This window comes from Talpa occidentalis, unplaced genomic scaffold (genome assembly GCF_014898055.3).
Source record: "Talpa occidentalis isolate TD23 unplaced genomic scaffold, MPIMG_talOcc4v2.1 talOcc4.17, whole genome shotgun sequence".
Lineage (NCBI taxonomy): Eukaryota > Metazoa > Chordata > Mammalia > Eulipotyphla > Talpidae > Talpa > Talpa occidentalis.
This window is the reverse complement of record NW_023601754.1, coordinates 49,150,934-49,169,124: the sequence shown is the minus strand read 5'-3', so window position 1 is coordinate 49,169,124 and position 18,191 is coordinate 49,150,934. Positions and strand designations below refer to the sequence as shown.

The following is an 18,191-nucleotide window of genomic DNA, read 5'->3' as shown; positions in this document are numbered from 1 at the left end:
TTAGCAAATTGATCCTTTTGAGTTGTTTTTTTTTCCTTGACTTTTTCTCTTAAAATCTTTATTTTTTTCATGTTTTAAAATGTTTTTTTTTCTTCTTGAGTTGGTTATTGTTAAGAAACAAGTAAAAACTGACACTCAAGTAGAAGAGACCCTATCCTAAGAGATATTTACATTTGTAAGGGGGTCTCCCTCCAACACCCGGAGGAGGAGGATCTGGTCTCAGCACAAAAAATTCCAAGTGCAGAGGCCAGGCCCGACATCTGCATAACTGTATCTTGTTAACTGCATTCCCTGGTCACTTAACTGCTCTGTGCCTCCCCCGCCCCTCACCTCATCTTTTGTCTTTAGCCAAAGATGTTACTTGAGGTGGTGACTTGGGCCCTTCAAGGAGGTGCTCAGTTTTCCTGTGTCTTTCCCAAGCGTAAAAGGAGGGACAAACGTGCTTCCTTAAAATTGTTAGTCTTATAGGGGGGGGTGTGTGTGTGTGTGTGTTATTCAGCCAAGTATCTAAAAGGGTAGAGTGGGGGGATTATTATTATTCCTCTGCTCCAGGAGATTTGAGACCCGGTAGAAGGTGGGGAGACTGAAGACCAGGGCCTTCCTTGAGTTACTGGGACCATGTGCATGGGAAGGCAAGGTCCCATTGTTACTGGGCAGGGTGAGGGGTCCCCAGGAACCTCCAAACCTGCCTGCTCTAAATAGGTTGTGCCATCCACTGCATCTCCCCTTTCCCTGGGGACCAGGGAAATCTATAGGCCTTACAGGTGATTTCAGGGTCCCTCACCTGTCCCACTAGGATCTCCACACCCCTGCTCCCTCCAATCCTAATTTCTAGAGATGCCTGTCTGAGTGGATTTCTTAGTGTTTAAAACCTTTCATTCACCCCATAATCTCGTCTTTCTGAAATTTTCATGGATCAGCTTGGGCTAGAATCCAATTTGCAGTGAGCAGGGTATTTTATTTTAAATTCAAAACCACTCACTTAGCCTGGGGATGAATCAAAAGTGGAGGGAGACATTATTTTTTTTTAAGATTTATTTATGCATGTAAGAGCTGGGGTGTAGGTCAGAGGTGCGGGGGTAAGAAGATTCACCAGAGACAGAGTGGGGAGCAGAACAGGCGGATCTACTGAAATACACTGCTGAGGGGAGCAGCGGGGAGACTGGAGAGGTCTGCTGCGCCATGTGGATCACCTCCCTGGCCTGGGTTGAATTCGTGCTGCAATGGCTGCCGACAGCTTCATAGTGCTGAGACTTAACCCATTTTTAGTATCGAATATAATGTACTCTCCTGGTCACTGACTCAGATGCTTGGGGATCCCAGGTAGCAGCCTGGCCTGGCATCCCTCTGGAGAGTATGCCCTGACCTTTATGCCCAGACCCCAGAGGCTTCCCAGCGAGCCCCAGGGACCCACCCCCTTTTGGACTTTGAAACTGGGCCCCGTCCCAATCCTGTGTGGTTCCTCAAATGCAAGGAGCGGGGAGTTCCTTGAAGGCAGAGTTCTGGTTTGAACCAGCTCTGTCTCCCAGGCACCAGCCTGAACCAGATACACTTGAAAACTCACACCCATCAAGGACAGATGTCCTGCCACCCACCCCCGGGATGCAGGGCTTCCTTTGTGACGTGCAGGGGACTTTGTGTCAAACGTGATTGGCACAACTTCAGAGATTGCTGTTGGGTCAAAGAAAATCCCCCTATCTCTGGATGCCTTCAAATAGTCCCCAGAGCCAAAACTCCAGGCCATTTCATCCCTCCCTATTTGAGCTCCCAGGAAAACATTGGGACCCTGAAATACCTCCAGTGGATTCTAAGTGGCCCAGGCAATCTCACAAAGGTTCCAAAGGGCTCTCCAAGAACCCCTGCCTCTTAAAGAAACACTCCTCACCCCTGGGCCCCAGCAGTGAGCCCCCAGGGTGCAGGACAATTGACCATTTTAATGAAGCACAACACCTCAGGATCTAAAGACTCCCCCGCCACTTTCTCACACACACTGCTGAGGGGAGCAGAGGGGAGACAGGAGAGGTCTGCTGCGCTCTGTGTGTCATCTTCCTGGCCGGGGATGGAACTTGTGCTGCAGTGGCTGTGGATAGCTTCATAGTGCTGGGACATAACCCCTTGCACCACCAGGGAGGCCCCGTTCTAGCTTCGGTATAGAAGCCAGCCCTAGATGAGTAGGGTGGAGGCCTGGACACCATGGAAGCCACCTTGGCCTTACAGCACAATCTGAAACAGGCCCTTTTGAGCTGGATTCTATGCATGCAGAGGTATCCCCTTCCGCTGCATTCCCTCACCCACCCTAAGACTGCCCCTAGAAGGCAGTCTGCCATCTAAACGTTGTCTCCTTCAGTGGGGCAAATTCACCTCTGTGCCTAGTTCCCATCTCACTGCTACTGCTAAGCTGTAACATTTCCTTCTATCACACAGCTCCACACACTTCCTAGATGACCAGGTGAGACACCTGCATAAGGGACACCAAGCCCTGACCCACCCCCGTAGGCTGGCTGACCCCCATGCTGTACTGAACGAGTATCTGGTTAAAATGCTCACCCTCAAGCTGAAGGACTAGGCGCTTCAGGAGCCCATCAGCCACCACCGAGGGTCTCTCTAGCATGCCCCTGGCCTAAGGGCTTCTGCCAGAGCTCCTTGCTGCAGCGACTAGATAGCTTTTGGCCACTTTGGAGCCTTCTCCCAGGCTGTGGACCAAATGGTAACATAGCTTCCTGCGCAGCTGCTGATTGTGTGTGTGGTGTGGGAAATGAGCTGGAATGCGTTTTCACAAGTCTTTCAGTCAGATAGGGCTGGCAGGGAGGGTGGGATTGGTTCCAGTGCCCACATCTTTTCAGTCTAAGGTGTGATCTCACCTGTGGGCGTGTTGCTGTGGATGGTGGAGCCTAGGTTAGTAAGACCTGGGGCTGGTAGCCGGAGATATAAGACAGCAACATCCAGGCACTGTGCCAGCCTCTGAAAAGAACTGACTCTGGCTCAATTCTGAGGATTAGGTAGAATTATGATCCCTTTATAGGGGTGAGTTGAGGCTATTTACATTGTTTGAGAACTAAGACATCAAGCCCCAAATGGAATCACTTATGCTAAGGTCCACCTCAGCAAACCTAGAATTAATGCTTAATGATGGTTTCCCAGAATGGAATCTTAACCCAGTCAGTCAGGAATTACCTGTTAGGCACTAGCGAGGTCACCTGCCAGACCCCTGCTTCTCCCTAGGGAAAGTTGATCTTGGCACCACCCTATCCATGCTGTAGTATAACTTTCCTGCCTTGCTCTCTTTCCTGTGAAAGTTCACTTTTCTACATCTCCAGGAATCTTCTGTCTGTTAAATAGAATCTGTCTGATTCAGAACCATTGGATAAAACCAGTAAGATCTTGAAAATGTACTGAGTTTGTTTTTTTAAACATCTTTGATTTTTTTAAATACTTCTAAATATTATGAGTAATAAACTATAATAACGCTTCTAGTCATCTGTTTAAATGTCAATTTACAAAAGGAACTATAGAATCTAAGACTCCCCACCTGACCAGGAGTGAGCAAATAGCACTATGTTCTATATGCACAGAGACTCTCATTCTTACAAGTTATCTTATTCTTCCCACAGATATGAATCCTTTCAAGAGCTAACCTAAACATCCCTCCGTCTTTGAAACGTGAATTTCCCCTGCAAAAGTGTGAAACATATGTCTCAATGGTTTCTATAAATACTTTTAAAGTTTTACATGGCGGGTGTCACTTGGAGAACTGACATTTTGGCTGCAGGAAATTCTTTCGGAAGCTCCTGGGGTAGGGAAAGGAACTTCCTCTCCTATAAGGATGTGTCTTTTCTATTTTTCTTCAAAGATTTATTTATGCACACAAGAACTGGGGTGCAGGCCAGAGGTGTGTGTGGGGGTATGTGTGTGTGTGTTTGAGAGAGGATTCACCAGAGACAGAGTGGGGAGCAGAACAGATAGATCTACTGAAATACATTGCTGAGGGGAGAAGCAGGAGAGACAGGAGAGGTCGGCTGCGCCATGTGGGTTAGCAACCTGAACTGGGATCAAACTCATGCTGCAGTGGCTGCAGATAGCTTCATAGTACTGAAACTTAAACCCTTGCACCACCAGGAAGGCTAAGGATTTGTCTTTTCTTAGGGACTGCCATATCCTTTCTACAAGCAGTTATGTCTCTCCAAAATGAGATGCAACCTCCCCTTCATTCTTTTTTTTTTTTTTTTTTTTTTTAAAGATTTATTTATTTATTTATACAAGCACTGGGTACAGTCAGAAGCGTGGGAGGGTGAGAGAATTCACCAGAGCCAGAGCGAGGAACAGAGCAGGCAGAAGGACCGAAGTACACTGCTGAGGGGAGCAGCGGGCGGCAGGAGAGGTCTGTGAGCCATGTGGGACCCTCCTCTGGTGGCCGGGGAGCAGCCGGGGATCGAACCGGCGCTGCAGAGGCTGCGGGCAGATTCGCAACCCAGCGCTCAACCACTGTGCCACCGGGGAGGCCCTCCCCTTCATTCTTAAAACTATACAGTAGGGGCTTCCCTGGAGGCACAGGGGTTAAAGTCTCAGCACCATCAAGCTATTGCCAGCCACTGCAGCATGATTATGATTGGATCCCTGGATCCCCAGCTTGTTCTGCTCCCCACTCTGTCTCTGGTGAATCCTCTCACACATACCTCTGGCCTACACCCCAGTTCTTGTATGCATAAATAAATAAAATCAATCTTTAGAAAAAAGACACACAGTGAATTGGTTGGTAAATGACTTTGTTATGGGGTTGACAGTGTAGAACAAAAACGACTCAAGTCTATCAGACAACTTTGTTCAAAAAACGCACAGGACTTAACCCTCTCCCTGGAACACCGGTGGCTGTCTTCCTGGAACCCTTGCCTCATGTCTAACATGCCGTGAGGGCTCAGTTTTTCCTGAGCAAATCTGATCTCCCATCTCAAAGTTCCGCATTCCCCAATCCACTGCTGTCTCTGGAACCCAGCCCAGTCTGCACTGGGACAATCTCTCCACTCCAGAGTGGGCACCTTTCAACAGCGTCATCTTCGCTTCCGCATTCCAGGCGGTGCTCTGGGCTCTAGATGGGGAAAAGTTTAGTTAAACTGATGTAACAAAGAAGCCCCTTCCTCTTGATTTCTCTCTGATGTGGGAAGTACATGGTTGGTGTGTGACCAGCAGGGGGCGCTGTGCCAAGGCTCATTCCAGGGGTGCAGGTTGAGGGCTACCTGCGCTGGCAGGGACAGATGGCTCCCACACCTTGTCCTAAGGTGACTGCCGCAGATGTCCCAGTACCCCAGGCAGCAAGAAGATGGAAGGATAAACTAGAGGGCGAGCCATTTTCTTAGGAAGGCATGATCTGTCCATTACACTGAGCACCCCAGTTTTCCCCATTTAAAAAATGTGGTTAGAAGAAAACTTGACATGTGTGGCCCATACGCTGTTTTTATTGGATTCTGCTATAGTGTTTAATACCTATTTATACTTATATTTTATCTTAAAAATAGTTACCAATATATATACATAATTCTATAGGAACAATAATGGTGATAACTATACTTGGTGGAGATTTGATCATCTCAAAGTGCTTTCCATACATTTACACCTTTCGTCCTCACTCCAGTGCTGAAATAACAGTTCACACTCTACAGTGCTTAGTATGTATTGTCTGTTTTAACTCCATCCAGTCTCAAATTGTGAACGTGGAAACCATTTTACTCATTTCCACAGTGACAAAACTGAGGCAAATCATTTCAGTCACAGAGTAGCCTTGTTCCAGAGCGCCTGTGAAATTTGTGCATAAATATACATAGATTTTTGGCTGTGTCCAGAAGAAAATATTTTCACTGGGAAGAGAATTTGATCCATTTAGAAAGTGGGGCCTGGGATGAAATGGAGGCTGAGAATGTGGGACTGAAGCAACTGCGTGAGACAATCAAAGGTTCTGATTAATCCAGATTTTCTTCTCTCCAAGGTGGGACCTTGACCACCTAGGGAAGGGCTGGAGGGTGGGGCGGCTGGAAGGAAGGGGAAGGTGAAGGGAAGAGCAAAGAGTCCAGCAAAACCTATACAGTGGAGGCAAGAATGTCAACATTTTTTTAAAAAGATTTATTTATTTAATGCATACAAGAACTGGGGTACACCCCAGAGGTGTGGGGGGGTGAGAGGATTCACCAGAGACAGAGTGGGGAACAGAACAGGCAGATCTACTGAAACACACTGCTGAGGGGAGCAGCAGGGAGACTGGAGAGGCCTGCTGCGCCATGTGGGTAACCCCCTGGCCGGGGATGGAATTTGTGTTGCAGTGGCTGTAGATAGCTTCATAGGTTGCATCTTAACCCCTTGCACCATCAGAGAGGCCCCAAGAATGTCAATATATTTTTTTAAGCTTTTTTTTTTTTTTTAAAGACTTCATTTACTTAAGCATAGAAGAACTGGGGTGTAGGCCAGAAGTGCAGAGGTGAGCGGATTCACCTGAGTGGGGAGCAGAATAGTCGGATTTATTGAAATTCACTGCTGAGGGGAGCAGCGGGGAGACAGGTGAGGTCTACTGCATCCTGTGGGTCACCTCCCTGGCTGGGGATAGAATTGGTACTGAAGTGGCTGCTGAAAGCTTCATAGTGCTGAAACTTAACCTCTTGTACCACCAGGGAGGCTCACACCAAGCTTTTTATGACTAGGCTATACTCAGGGCCTCCCTGGTGGCGCAAAGGGGTTAAGACTCAGCACTATGAAGCTATTGGCAGCCACTGCAGCAGGAGTTCAATTCCCAGGCAGGCAGGTGACCCCACAGGGTGCAGCAGACCTCTCCTATCTCCCTGCTGCTCCCCTCAGCAGTGTATTTCAGTAGATCCACCTGTTCCGCTCCCCACTCTGTCTCTGGTGAATCCTTTCACCTCTCTGCATCTCTGGCCTCCACCCTAGCTCTAGTATGCATAAATAAATAAATATTTTTTTAAAAAGTTATACTCAGAGGGCCTCCCTGGTGGCGCAGGCGATTGAGTGCAGCACTGTGAAGCTGTCCACAGCCTCTGCAGTGCCGGTTCCATCCCTGCCAGCCTCGGAGCAACTCACATGGTGAGCAGACCTTTCCTGTCTCGCCTGCTGCTCCCCTCAGCAGTGTATATCGTCAAGTCTGCTTGTTTTGTTCCCAGCTCTGTCTCTGGTGAATCCTCTCACCCTCCCACGCATCTGGCCTATACCTCGGTTCTTGTATAAATAAAATAAATCTTTAAAAAAAAAGTTATACTCAAAGATACTTGTACCGCAAAGCTCACGGCATCATTATTCACAATAGCCAGAAAGTTGAAGTGACCCAAGCGCCCATCGGTAGATGAATGTGTACACAGAATGGAACAGGACAACAGATTGTTTTCCAGCCTTAGAGAGGAAGTTCTGACACCTGATGACACCTGATGGTGGAGCCTGGGGAGTTGGGCGTGTTGCAATGCCTTCATATACATCGTGCAAAACCATATTCTGGGATTGCATTAAACAGGGTGATTTGTGCATAATTGAACACAATATTAACCCCAAGCGAGCATCCTCAGCCACAGTACACTACACGCTCCGCTTTTTACACTACACATTTCCTTGAATTCCCTCATGGGCTGTTTTGGGGACAGAAGTGTTGAAGACAAGGCTGGATTAGGTAAGAACAAACTGAGGATCGGGTGCTTGCCGCCCCGCTTCATGCTTGAAGACAGAGGAAAGATCGGGTAGCAGAAGCTCCAGAAGGGGAGGCGAAGACAGGGAGGTGAGCAGAGGGGGAACCTTTCTGGATTATGCATGGTTGGAGTTCTGATTCCGCGGCTTCGTGAGGTGTAGTGCGCTTGATGGGGTGTGGAATTGCTGTTTGGAGGGAGGGTGGTCGGCTACAGGGCTCTGGGGGCTGGAGGTGTGCATCAAGGCAAGCGCCAACGCTTCACCTACAGGCGCGAGGCGAGGCCTGAGCGCAAAGCACAAACCTTCCAGGTGCCGCGCGGGGGCGCAAAGACTCGGATCCGGTCCACCGGGCTGGAGCTGGAAGATCCCAGCAAAGTCGGAAAGGTGAAAGCCGGGGTTGGACTGGATCAGGCAGGAGAATTCAAACTGTGCCAAATTCCAGTGGAGCAAGTCCTGCTCCGTCGGTGAGATCTGGGATTGGCGGGTCTGGGCCATGCGACGCGCGACTGCGCGCTGCGCTGCGAGGAGCCCGAGGGGACCGGGGAGTGGGGTCCAGGGGATGCGGTCCCGGGAGCCCAGGTGAGGACCCGGCCACGAGATCCGCATCCGGGGCCTGGAGACCCACGAGGGGCGGGGCCTTGCTGACGTCAGCGCCTCCCACCCCCCGCTGGTTGATAACCCAGGTAGGACGTGCGCGGTTGCTCATCCTCAGCGGCTGGCGCAGCCACAACCCCGGGCCAGGTAAGGAGACGACAACCTCTGAGCCTTGCGGGGAGGGAGGGCCCCCAGCGGACTTGCATCGGGGCTCCCAGGTGTGGGAGGTAAGGGGCCTGGGGTGGGGACTGAGCTTGGGGCTTAGCAGGCGAGGACGCACGTGGTGGCACCAGAATCTGGGGTGTGTGGGGGCACTTGAGAGGCTCGGGGGCCTCGGGACACGCGAGGAGGAGACGGGCCCACGGGTGGAGACAGAGAGCGGACTCGCCTCTCAGGTGTGAGCACAGGAGAGAAGGCCGGGGTGCGGACACGGCAGAGGAGATGCTGGGGGGATGCGAGGGGGCGGGTGGGAGAGACAGAGGCGGGTGAGGAGACCTTGGACGTGTTGGCACAGACCTCCGCGAAGCTGCTCGCCATGTCGGCCTTCGGGCGTCTTCCTTCCGAGTCGGGCCTGGCTGACTGCCCGCTCCCTACTCCTCTTCTTGAACCAAACCTGGGGAGAAGCGGAAAGTGAACCAGGGTGTCCTACTGAAAACGCCCTCAGGACAGAAAGTGCTTTCCAAAAAAAAAAAAAAAAAAGCTTCCCATCTCTTCCTCTGATGAGTTAGGAGACTAGTTTCTAACTCTTGGTCCTCAAGTTCCAGGAGGAAGGTGGGGGCTGCAGGGGGAAGAGGTGGGACAGTTGGGAGCTGGGAGGCTGGAGGCTGGAGGCGGTCAGGGCCCAGGGACCTGGTTGGGAAGCGCTAGGAAGTCCAGAATGCCAACTCTCAGCTCTCTGGTTAGGGAAGTTGCTTGGGTCTGGGCCAGAAAGCTTCTGGCAGACATTAGTGGGAGGTGGCTACCCTAGAAACCCTTTAGGTTGTGATGCTGGGAATATGAATAAGAATAAAAATCTGAGCTGGGTGAAACTGCCTCCCCAGCCCCTAACTACATGATCATGCAGGATGAGTTTTTTTTTTTTTTTTTTAAAGATTTATTTACTTATGCTCTGGTGTAGGCCAGAGGTGCAGGGGGCGGTGAGTGGATTCACCAGAGAGAGTGGGGAGCAGAACAGGCAGATCTACTGAAATACATTGCTGAGGGGAATAGCGGGCGAGGTAGGAGAGGTCTTCTGTGTCAAGTGGGTTGCTCCCTGGCTGGCCAAGGAATGCAGGATGAGTTTTTGTTTGTTTGTTTGTTTTTAAAGATTTATTTATTTCTGCATTCAAGAACTGGGGTGTAGGCCAGAGGTGTGGGGGTGAGAGGACTCACCAGAGACAGTGGGGAACAGAACAGGCAGAGTGACTGAAATACACTGCTGAGGGGAGCAGTGGGCAAAACAGGAGAGGTCTGCTGTGCCATGTGGGCCGCTCCCTGGCTGCCCGGGGATCGAACTTGTGGTGCAGACAGCTTCGCAGTACTGTGCTTTACCCCTTGTGCCACCAGAAGGGCCCAGGATGAGTTTTAAGATGTTTTTTTAAATTCTGTCCAGCCTTGAAAAAGCAGGAAATCCTGTCTTTTGCAACAAGGTGGGTGAACCTGAGGGAATTATGCTAAGTGGCTATAAACCACTTATAAGCCAGACACAGAGGGACAAATACTGCAGGATCTGGTTTATATGTGGAATTGTCTCAATCTTTCAGAAGCAGAGACTAGAATGGCTTTTCCCTTGAGCTGAGGGTGGGGGATGGAGAGTTGTGGGTCACAGGATGTACACTTCCAGTTTATGAGCAAGTTCTGGGGATCTCTTGTACAACACGGCGATTATAGTTAATAATGCTGTATTGTAGAGTTGCAATTAGCAGAGAGAGTAGATTTAAGTGCTCTTCACACAAAACACACACAAAAAGGCAACTGTGGGCATTGATGGGTGTGTTAATTTCATTGCATACATAAATCTATTAGGCCTCTATAAAGCCAGGAAAAATTAGAGACATTCCTTAAGCTGGGAATTTATTAGGTATTGAGTCTTACTGAAGGAACAGTAACTTCCTTAGTTGGTCTTGGATAAAACAGTGGTTCTTGCCTGGCACTGTGGCTGTCCTAGGGGCGGGGGGGGGGGGAGGCAGGTGATGACTCAGGGAGCTAAATTCATTATCCATCTTCCTGTTTTATCCCCCAGTCTCAGACTGGGGCCTGAGACTCAGACCTAGGCCAGACAGTAACAAAGTGCACTGAACAGTTAGATTTTTTTTTCAAAGATTTATTTATTTATATAAGAGTTGGGGTACAGGCCAGAGGCACAGGAGGGTGAGAGGATTCACCAGAGAGAGCGGGGAGCAGAACAGGCAGATGGACCGAAAGCACTGCTGAGGGGAGCAGCAGGCAAGACAGGAGAGGTCTGCCGTACCATGTGGGTATCTGCCTGGCCGGCTGGGAATCAAACCCAGGCTGCAGAGGCTGTGGACAGCTTTACAGCGCTGCGCTCAACCCGCTGCGCCACTGGGGAGTTCCTGAACAGTTGGATTTTATGCATCTCCATCACTATTCTTTTTATTTTTTTTTAAAGGTTTATTTATACGTACAAGAACTGGGGTACAGGCCAGAGGTGTGGGGGGGTGGTGAGCGGATTCACCAGAGACAGAGTGGGGAACAGAACAGGCAGATTGACTGAAAAACACTGCTGAGGGGAGAGGTAGGCGAGACAGGAGAGGTCTGCTGCACCCTGTGGGTAGCTCCCTGGCCAGGGATCAAACTTGTGTTGCAGTCACTAAGGATAGCTTCACAGATGGCGTTTTAACCCCTTGCGCCACCAGGGAGGCCCATCTCTAATCTTTTTCTGGACCCTCGAATAAGCATACCCTCTCCCAATTATCCAGCCTCAGTTGGCCCACAATTGCAATGGATAAGAATCCAGGAAGTCTTCACTTAAGCATAGTCAATAGGTTTTTTTTTTTTTTTTTTTTTTAAAGAGGCATGTATTTTTATTTATTTATTTGTACATGCACTGGGTACAGTCAGAAGCGCGGGAGGGTGAGAGAATTCACCAGAGCCAGAGCGGGGAGCAGAGCAGGCAGAAGGACCGAAGTACACTGCTGAGGGGAGCAGCGGGCGGCAGGAGAGGTCTGCGCACCATGTGGGACCCTCCTCCGGATGGCCGGGGAGCAGCCGGGGATCGAACCGGCGCCGCAGAGGCCGCGGGCAGTTTCGCAACCCAGCGCTCAACCGCTGCGCCACCGGGGAGGCCCAGTCAATAGGTTCTTAGAAACTGACATTAGGGCCTCCCTGGTGGCGCAAGGGGTTAAGTCTCAGCACTGTGAAGCTTTCCACAGCCACCGCAGCTGGAATTTGATCCCTGGCCAGGGAGCTGACCCACATGGCACAGCAGACCTCTCCTGTCTCCCTGGTGCTCCCCTCAGCAGTGTATTTCAGTAGATCCACCTGTTCTGTTCCCCACCCTGTCTCTGGTGAATCCTCTCACCACCCCGTACCTCTGGCCTGTACCTCAGTTCTTGTATGCATGAATAAATAAATCTTTAAAAAAAAACCTGACTTTAAGTGAAGTGACATATAATCAAACCTATTTGGCCAGAGAGACTAAGGGATATAAACAAGAGTTAAATCCTACAGCCTATTTCTGGTAACAGAAACAACACCCAGCTTCTCAAGAACAGACTCAAACACTTTTGATACTAAACAATCACTTCTTTCTTTTTCAGACCTCTAGTTCAGAGTCACTGCTGGATTAAGTTAAAGATTTATTTTATTTTCTTATGCATACAAGAGCTGGGCTGGGAGCCCTCCCTGTACCAGCCTTCAGTCCACTGCAGGGCGCATCACACACACTCTCACTCAGCCCTGGACAAACTCTCCCCAGTTTCAAAATAGGACACTGAGGCAGAGAATTTACATCTCGAGAGCTATTCCCTGGCCCATTTATCCTTTCTTAGGGGCTCATTTTGATCAGGCCAGTCAAGGCCAGTGACTTAGGGCCACAGCTTGCTTGGGAAGGAAGCAGGATGCAAGCACAGCTTTGGGGTCTCCAAAATGGTAACAGGCACCGAACCCCCATCCTGGTGGGCCTCAGTCCTCAGCTTCCTCCTTGTCCCCTCCTTGTCCCACCCCTCCCTGCCCACCCTGGAATCATCTTCCGGGAATTTCTCCTTTTCACCTCCTCCCAGCAATGTTGATCTCTGGATGATTAGACTTTGGTTGTGTTTCTTGAGTTTTGACACTGTGGGTAAAATCAAACTCACCTCTGGGTCCCATGCCCTCCCTCCACTGCTGAAACCTGGGTTTTCGAAGCCTGCCAGGCATTTCTTATCTCCTCAGCAGGCTGGAGCAATACTGGGCTAGTCGGTGAGAGGGGAGGAGTCAGAGCTGACTTAAGTACCACTCTTATCTAAGGAAGTCTGCATCGAACAGCCAATCATCTTCTTTTTCTTTCAAAAACCTGTTTTGCTACTGGCAGAGTTCTGAGCCCTGGGTCAGGTGGGGATGCTTGAAGTCCCTGCTTGGATGAGCTTATACTCTGCAGGGAAGTTCCAGGCTAGTAGTGGAAACTGCACTCAAAAAGCCTATAAAAATGCACAGGTTCTACCCAGGCTGGAAAAGAAGGGGTGAAAGGAACATTATTTGTAGGTGATATGATAACTAAGTATGGAAAATTCTAAAGGTTCAACCAAAAAGCCGTTAAAACAATTAATGAATCTAGCAAAAGGGCAGGCTGCAAAATCAACGTTAAAAAAAAAAATCTGTTGCAGCATTCTGTGAGGGAGGTGGGGGCTTCCTGCACACAGGGGAAGGAACCTGAACTGCAAATCACTCTCCCAGATTGTGGCTGGCACCCCAACCACGGCCGAGACCCCACACTCCTGTTCATCCATACGGGCTGGCATGTCTTTCTCACGAGGCCCCCAAGAGCTGGAAAAACTGACTCAAGAGGCCAGTGGTTTTAAAGTTCTCTGAGCCTGTTGATGGATTTATACAGAAGAATTACAGGCGGGGAGGGAGACGTATAGGATTCCACTTTACCTGGCATATGGGCAACAGACACTTTTTTTTCTTTTTTAAGATTTATTTTATTTTTGCATACAAAAGCTGGGGTGTAGGCCAGAGGGGTAGGGGTGAGAGGATTCACCAAGGACATTGGGGAGCAGAAAGGCGGCTCTACTGAAATCCACTGCAGAGGGGAGCAGCAGGTAAGATAGGAGAGGTCTGCTGCACCATGTGCGTCAGCTCCCTGGCCGGGGATCAAACTCATGGCTGTGGATAGCTTCACAGTGCTGACTTAACCCCTTGTGCCTCCAGGGAGGCCCCCCAAGCAATCTCCCTCTTGAGTATCTACCCAAAGAACATGAAACCATCAACTGGGAAAGTCTTTGACAGTGTTTATTGCAGTGTTACAATACTTAGGACATGGCAGTGTTCATCCTCATTTGTACTTTAATATTGCTCTTTTCGTCCTGTTTGCCCTTCTTTCCCCTGGTGAAAAGTCCTTCCTTCCACGTGGGCGGACATTAATCTGCTTTTGCCAACAATAGATGAATGACTTTTCCCGGCTGAACGGTTTCGTGAAAATTCAATGATGTGGTATGTGGCCTTTGGGTCGTTTTCCTTTGACTCAGCATAATGTTCCTTGAAGTGGACATATGTTGTTTTTAAAACTCTGTATTGCACAGTGTTGATTTGCCAGATTAGCTTCCCGTGCCTGGTGTCGCCGCCCCACCGGTGAGCACGCCATCCGTGGACGTGGTTTGTTCCACTGTGAAAACTGTCCCCTTCACAACCTGCCCTGGCCGGGTCTGATGCAGCCCCCCTCAGCCCCACATTTAGGGTGGCGATGAAGTGCCCGGAGAATGAGAATAGCAGCTGGAGAGCTCTTGGGAATCCAAAATGGGAGAAAGGCAGTAAATGTTGGGGTCCTGACAGCAGCCAAAGTGGACCACTCTGTGGCCGCTGGCATGGCCCGTGTGGCCGTTCTGAGTGGGGCATATGTGGAGCTGGAATGAAGGGCCTGGGAGATGTGTATAGACTAAGGACATGGGCCCCGCATCCTGGGAGAACCTGGGGGGTGTTTGCATATTTTTCCCAGGAGAAGGGGTCATCCCCTTGGCTAATTGCTGTGTGTGAGCTGCTTCTGGCTGTGTTTGCTGAAAATGCTCGCCTCTGGCTTTCTTCACCCTGGCTCTGTAGTTCTTGAACCACACCTGAGAAGGGAAGAGAGAGGAACATGGGGGTTGACAGTGAGATCCCCGCAGTCTTCACTTGACCCAGGAACATGGGTGCTTCTGGGTAAAGGGTCCTGCTCCTCTGCCACTTACATGCTGTTTGTGTCCCCTCTTTCCCAGCATATACAGATGATGTGGACATAGCAGACCATGTGATAAAGTAAAACACTTACAAAAATTAGTGGGGCCTCCCTGGTAGCCTAGTGTTGAGTCTCAGCGCTATCACCACCACACCCTGAGTTCGATCCCCGGCCAGGGAGCTGACCCACATGGCACAGCAGACCTCTCCTGTCTCCCTGCTGCTTCCCTCAGCACTGGATTTCAGTGGCTCAACCTGTTCTGCTCCCCACTCTGTCTCCGGTGAGTCCTCTCACCCCCTGTACCTCTAGCCTAGACCCCAGTTCTACTACACACACACACAAAAAAAACAACCCACAAAAATTAGTGGACATTAATCAATATGGTGAATTAATTAATCAATTAATTAATCATTAATCTGAAGTTAAGAGGGTGGAGTGGGGGAGGGAAAGGGAGAAAAGTGTATAAAGGACTGTGGTGGGGGATAAAAGAAGAAAAAAGGAATTATTTTTTTAATCTTCCAATCTGATTTACTTAAAATCATCGCATAGCCTAAAATGTAATCCCCTGGGCAAAAGTGATACGAGAGGTTTAATGAAAAACACCGAGAATAGTATTTGTGCACATGATAATTATCTGACCTTCCAATGTGAAGGTCAAGCTTCATGGGGACACAGACACTCCCACTGCATTATGCATCCTCTGCTTCACGCTACCTCTCCTGAGACAGCATGGCCCATGGGGCCTAAAATATTGACTGTCTGTCTGGTCCAGGGCAGAAAAGGTTTGCCGGCCCTTGCCCGAGGGCTTCTGGGGTGGGCTTTAAGGGTCTAGATGAGGTTCTGGGTGTTTGGAGTCTTGGGGACTGGAGCAGCATCCAGCTTTAGGAATCCCTCTAGAGGGTGTCTGACTTTCGGACCCCAGGAAGGTGGCTTGGTGTGGGGGGGTGTTGCTGACCTGCAGTACCGTAGGGTGTATCTCCATTTTGGAGGCCATTTCTCTCTGGACGCTAAGGCTGGGGTATGGGTTCTTCTTGAACAGGATCTTCAAATCTGCCAGTTGTTTCTCGGTGAACACAGTTCGCTTCCGTTGTGAACACTTCAGGTGCTTTCCTGGGAAGGAGAGAAGGGAGAAGGGCACAGCTGAGGTGCTGAGACAACACCATCCCCTCCCACTTGAGGCCAAGTGACCGAGGACCCCAGATACTGGTGCTCCATCGGGGGGACTTTGCTACTCATCTTCCTAAGCCCAATTCTGCCCCACTATTGGGCTCTGCAGGAAATGGGTGTTTACATTGGACTCCCTTGTGGCTATTTTCCTTGTGTGGAAGATAGGCAGCTCCGCTCCACGTGAGCTGGCCGTGAGATTATCCTCATCATCATTCCACGTGAACTAAGTGCAGGTGTTCTTTAGGAAGACAGCCAGCTTTGCTGTCCCAAACCCACATTGTGGACAACATCAAGGTGACCTGGGCTGTCTGATCCTTTGATTTGACAGCCAGCCTGTCCCTGAGACGCCACGTGACGATCAAGTGAATGGAGGTGTCTGGCCAGGGTACCTGGTCTCGGGCTGCTTTTCACTCTGGCAAAGTGGACATTGTCGCCATCAGTGGCCCCTTCTTTTTTATTTATTTATTTATTTATTTATTTATTTATTTATTTTATTATTTACAAGCACTGGGTACAGTCAGAAGTGCTGGAGGGTGAGAGAACTCACCAGAGCCAGAGCGGGGAACAGAACAGGCAGACTGATGAAATACACTGCTGAAGGGAGCAGCGGGTGGCAGGAGAGGTCTGTCGCACCATGTGGGACCCTCACCGGCGGACGGGGATCAAACCGGCACTGCAGAGGCTGCGGGCAGCTTTGCAGCCCAGCGCTCAACTGCTGAGCCACCAGGGGAGGCCCAGTGGCCCCTTCTCTACCTCAACTCCATGCTTTAAGTGCACCCGTATGAGTCCACCCAGGGCAAGGCCAATGGCTGAGAACGGGAAGCTTGACATCAATGGAAAGTACGTCCCATCTCCTGGGAGAGAGATCCCGTCAACATTATATGGGGGGATGCTGGTGCTGAATGTGCTATGGACACATGCATTGCTGTAGCAACAGGGTGGGAGACCTCATGGCCCATGGTAACCCAAGACAGCTCTGGTGGTGGCGGGGGCCCAGATTAGCTGCCCCAGGTCCAGGCTCAGATCTACTTCCAGATAATTTGCCAAAGAGACCCCCACCGAAAGGGAAGGCAGAAGTTATTTAAGCATCTCCAAGAAAGAAAATAATCAGTGCCCCATAGAGGACACCCCAAGCCCCAGGGAGCTCTGGGGGAGGTGGGAAGAGATGAAAAAGACAAGGGGGAGAACTGGACTTACCAAGGATTGGAGTTACCCTCGGACAACATTCCTCCTGCTTACCTCTGGGAAGGTCCCCTGGGTCTGACATCCTGTGACATCCTGTGACATCCTGTGTCTCCATGCTTAGTTGCTGTAACAGGAAGTGGAAAAAAAGTGCATCAGGATTTAAATGCAGCCGCAACAACCACACCCAGGTCCCGCTCCACCAATGGGAACCCTAGTTCCTCCCCAGCCCCTGGATCATTCCCGTTCCCTGATCAATCCGATATTGATGATCAACATACTTGACCATTGGAAGCAGAGCCCACAAACTGACTGAATTGGCACATATTGGCCAAAAAACACAGACATTGGTCAGAAGAGTCACAGCGCGCATCACGGAGACTGTATTACGGATGTGAAAGTGCTGAGAGGGGATGTTCAGTGTTCTCCCCACACCAAAAGATGTCACTGATGGGATGGAGGTGTTAGCGGTGGTGGCAAACACATTGTAATGGAGAGATGTAGCAAATCCACACACTTATTTTTTTTTTTTTACAGATTTATTTTATTTACTTATGCATACAAGAGCTGGGGATTCACCAGAGACAGAGTGGGGAGCAGAACAGGCAGACTGACTGGTAGCTCCATATGGCAGTGTATTTCAGTCAGCCTGCCTGTTCCGTTCCCCACTCTGTCTCTAGTGAATCCTCTCACCCCCCACCCTGTACCTCCAGCTTGTACCCCAGTTCTTGTGTGCATAAATAAATAAATCTTTAAAATAATAATTTTTTGATCAACACATTGTGTATCCTAAATTTGCACAATATTATATGATAATCACACAATGAGAATAATTGCATGATCATCATCATCATCATCAGATAATCGGCATCATCTCCCAGTGACCTGCATAACAATAATGGATCTAAGAGGCAAAAGAATAGTTCCGTAGAGGTGTTTGGGCCCTCCAAGCAACAATTTGTGTTACATCATCGTAATTCTCATGGTTCATACACATCACAAACACGGGGCCATCAAAGATGGGGCAGATATGATGACCCCAGTGGCTCCACCTTTCAAGTCAGCCTTCCCCAAGCAGTAGGTTGCAGATGGACTCACAGCATACTCCACTCAGGCTCACCCCATTTGATCTTGGTGAGATCTCAGTGCTGGAAGATGGAGATGAGTTTTCCGTGGAGGACCAGCCATTGACGTTGCCCTGGACGGAATTGTACTGGAACAAGTAGACCAT

At 49.8% G+C, this 18,191-nt stretch overlaps 1 protein-coding gene across 1 annotated transcript; it reads right to left on the bottom strand.

The window, feature by feature from the left end:
• Nucleotides 1-14,132: 14,132 nt before the first annotated feature.
• Nucleotides 14,133-18,191, bottom strand: DPRX (divergent-paired related homeobox). The gene is made up of 4 exons (XM_037515601.1): nt 18,081-18,191; nt 17,018-17,087; nt 15,567-15,721; nt 14,133-14,510 (listed from the first exon to the last, which is right to left on the bottom strand). The coding sequence occupies exons 1-4, from the start codon at nt 18,189-18,191 to the stop codon at nt 14,133-14,135; spliced, it is 714 nt and encodes a 237-aa protein (XP_037371498.1).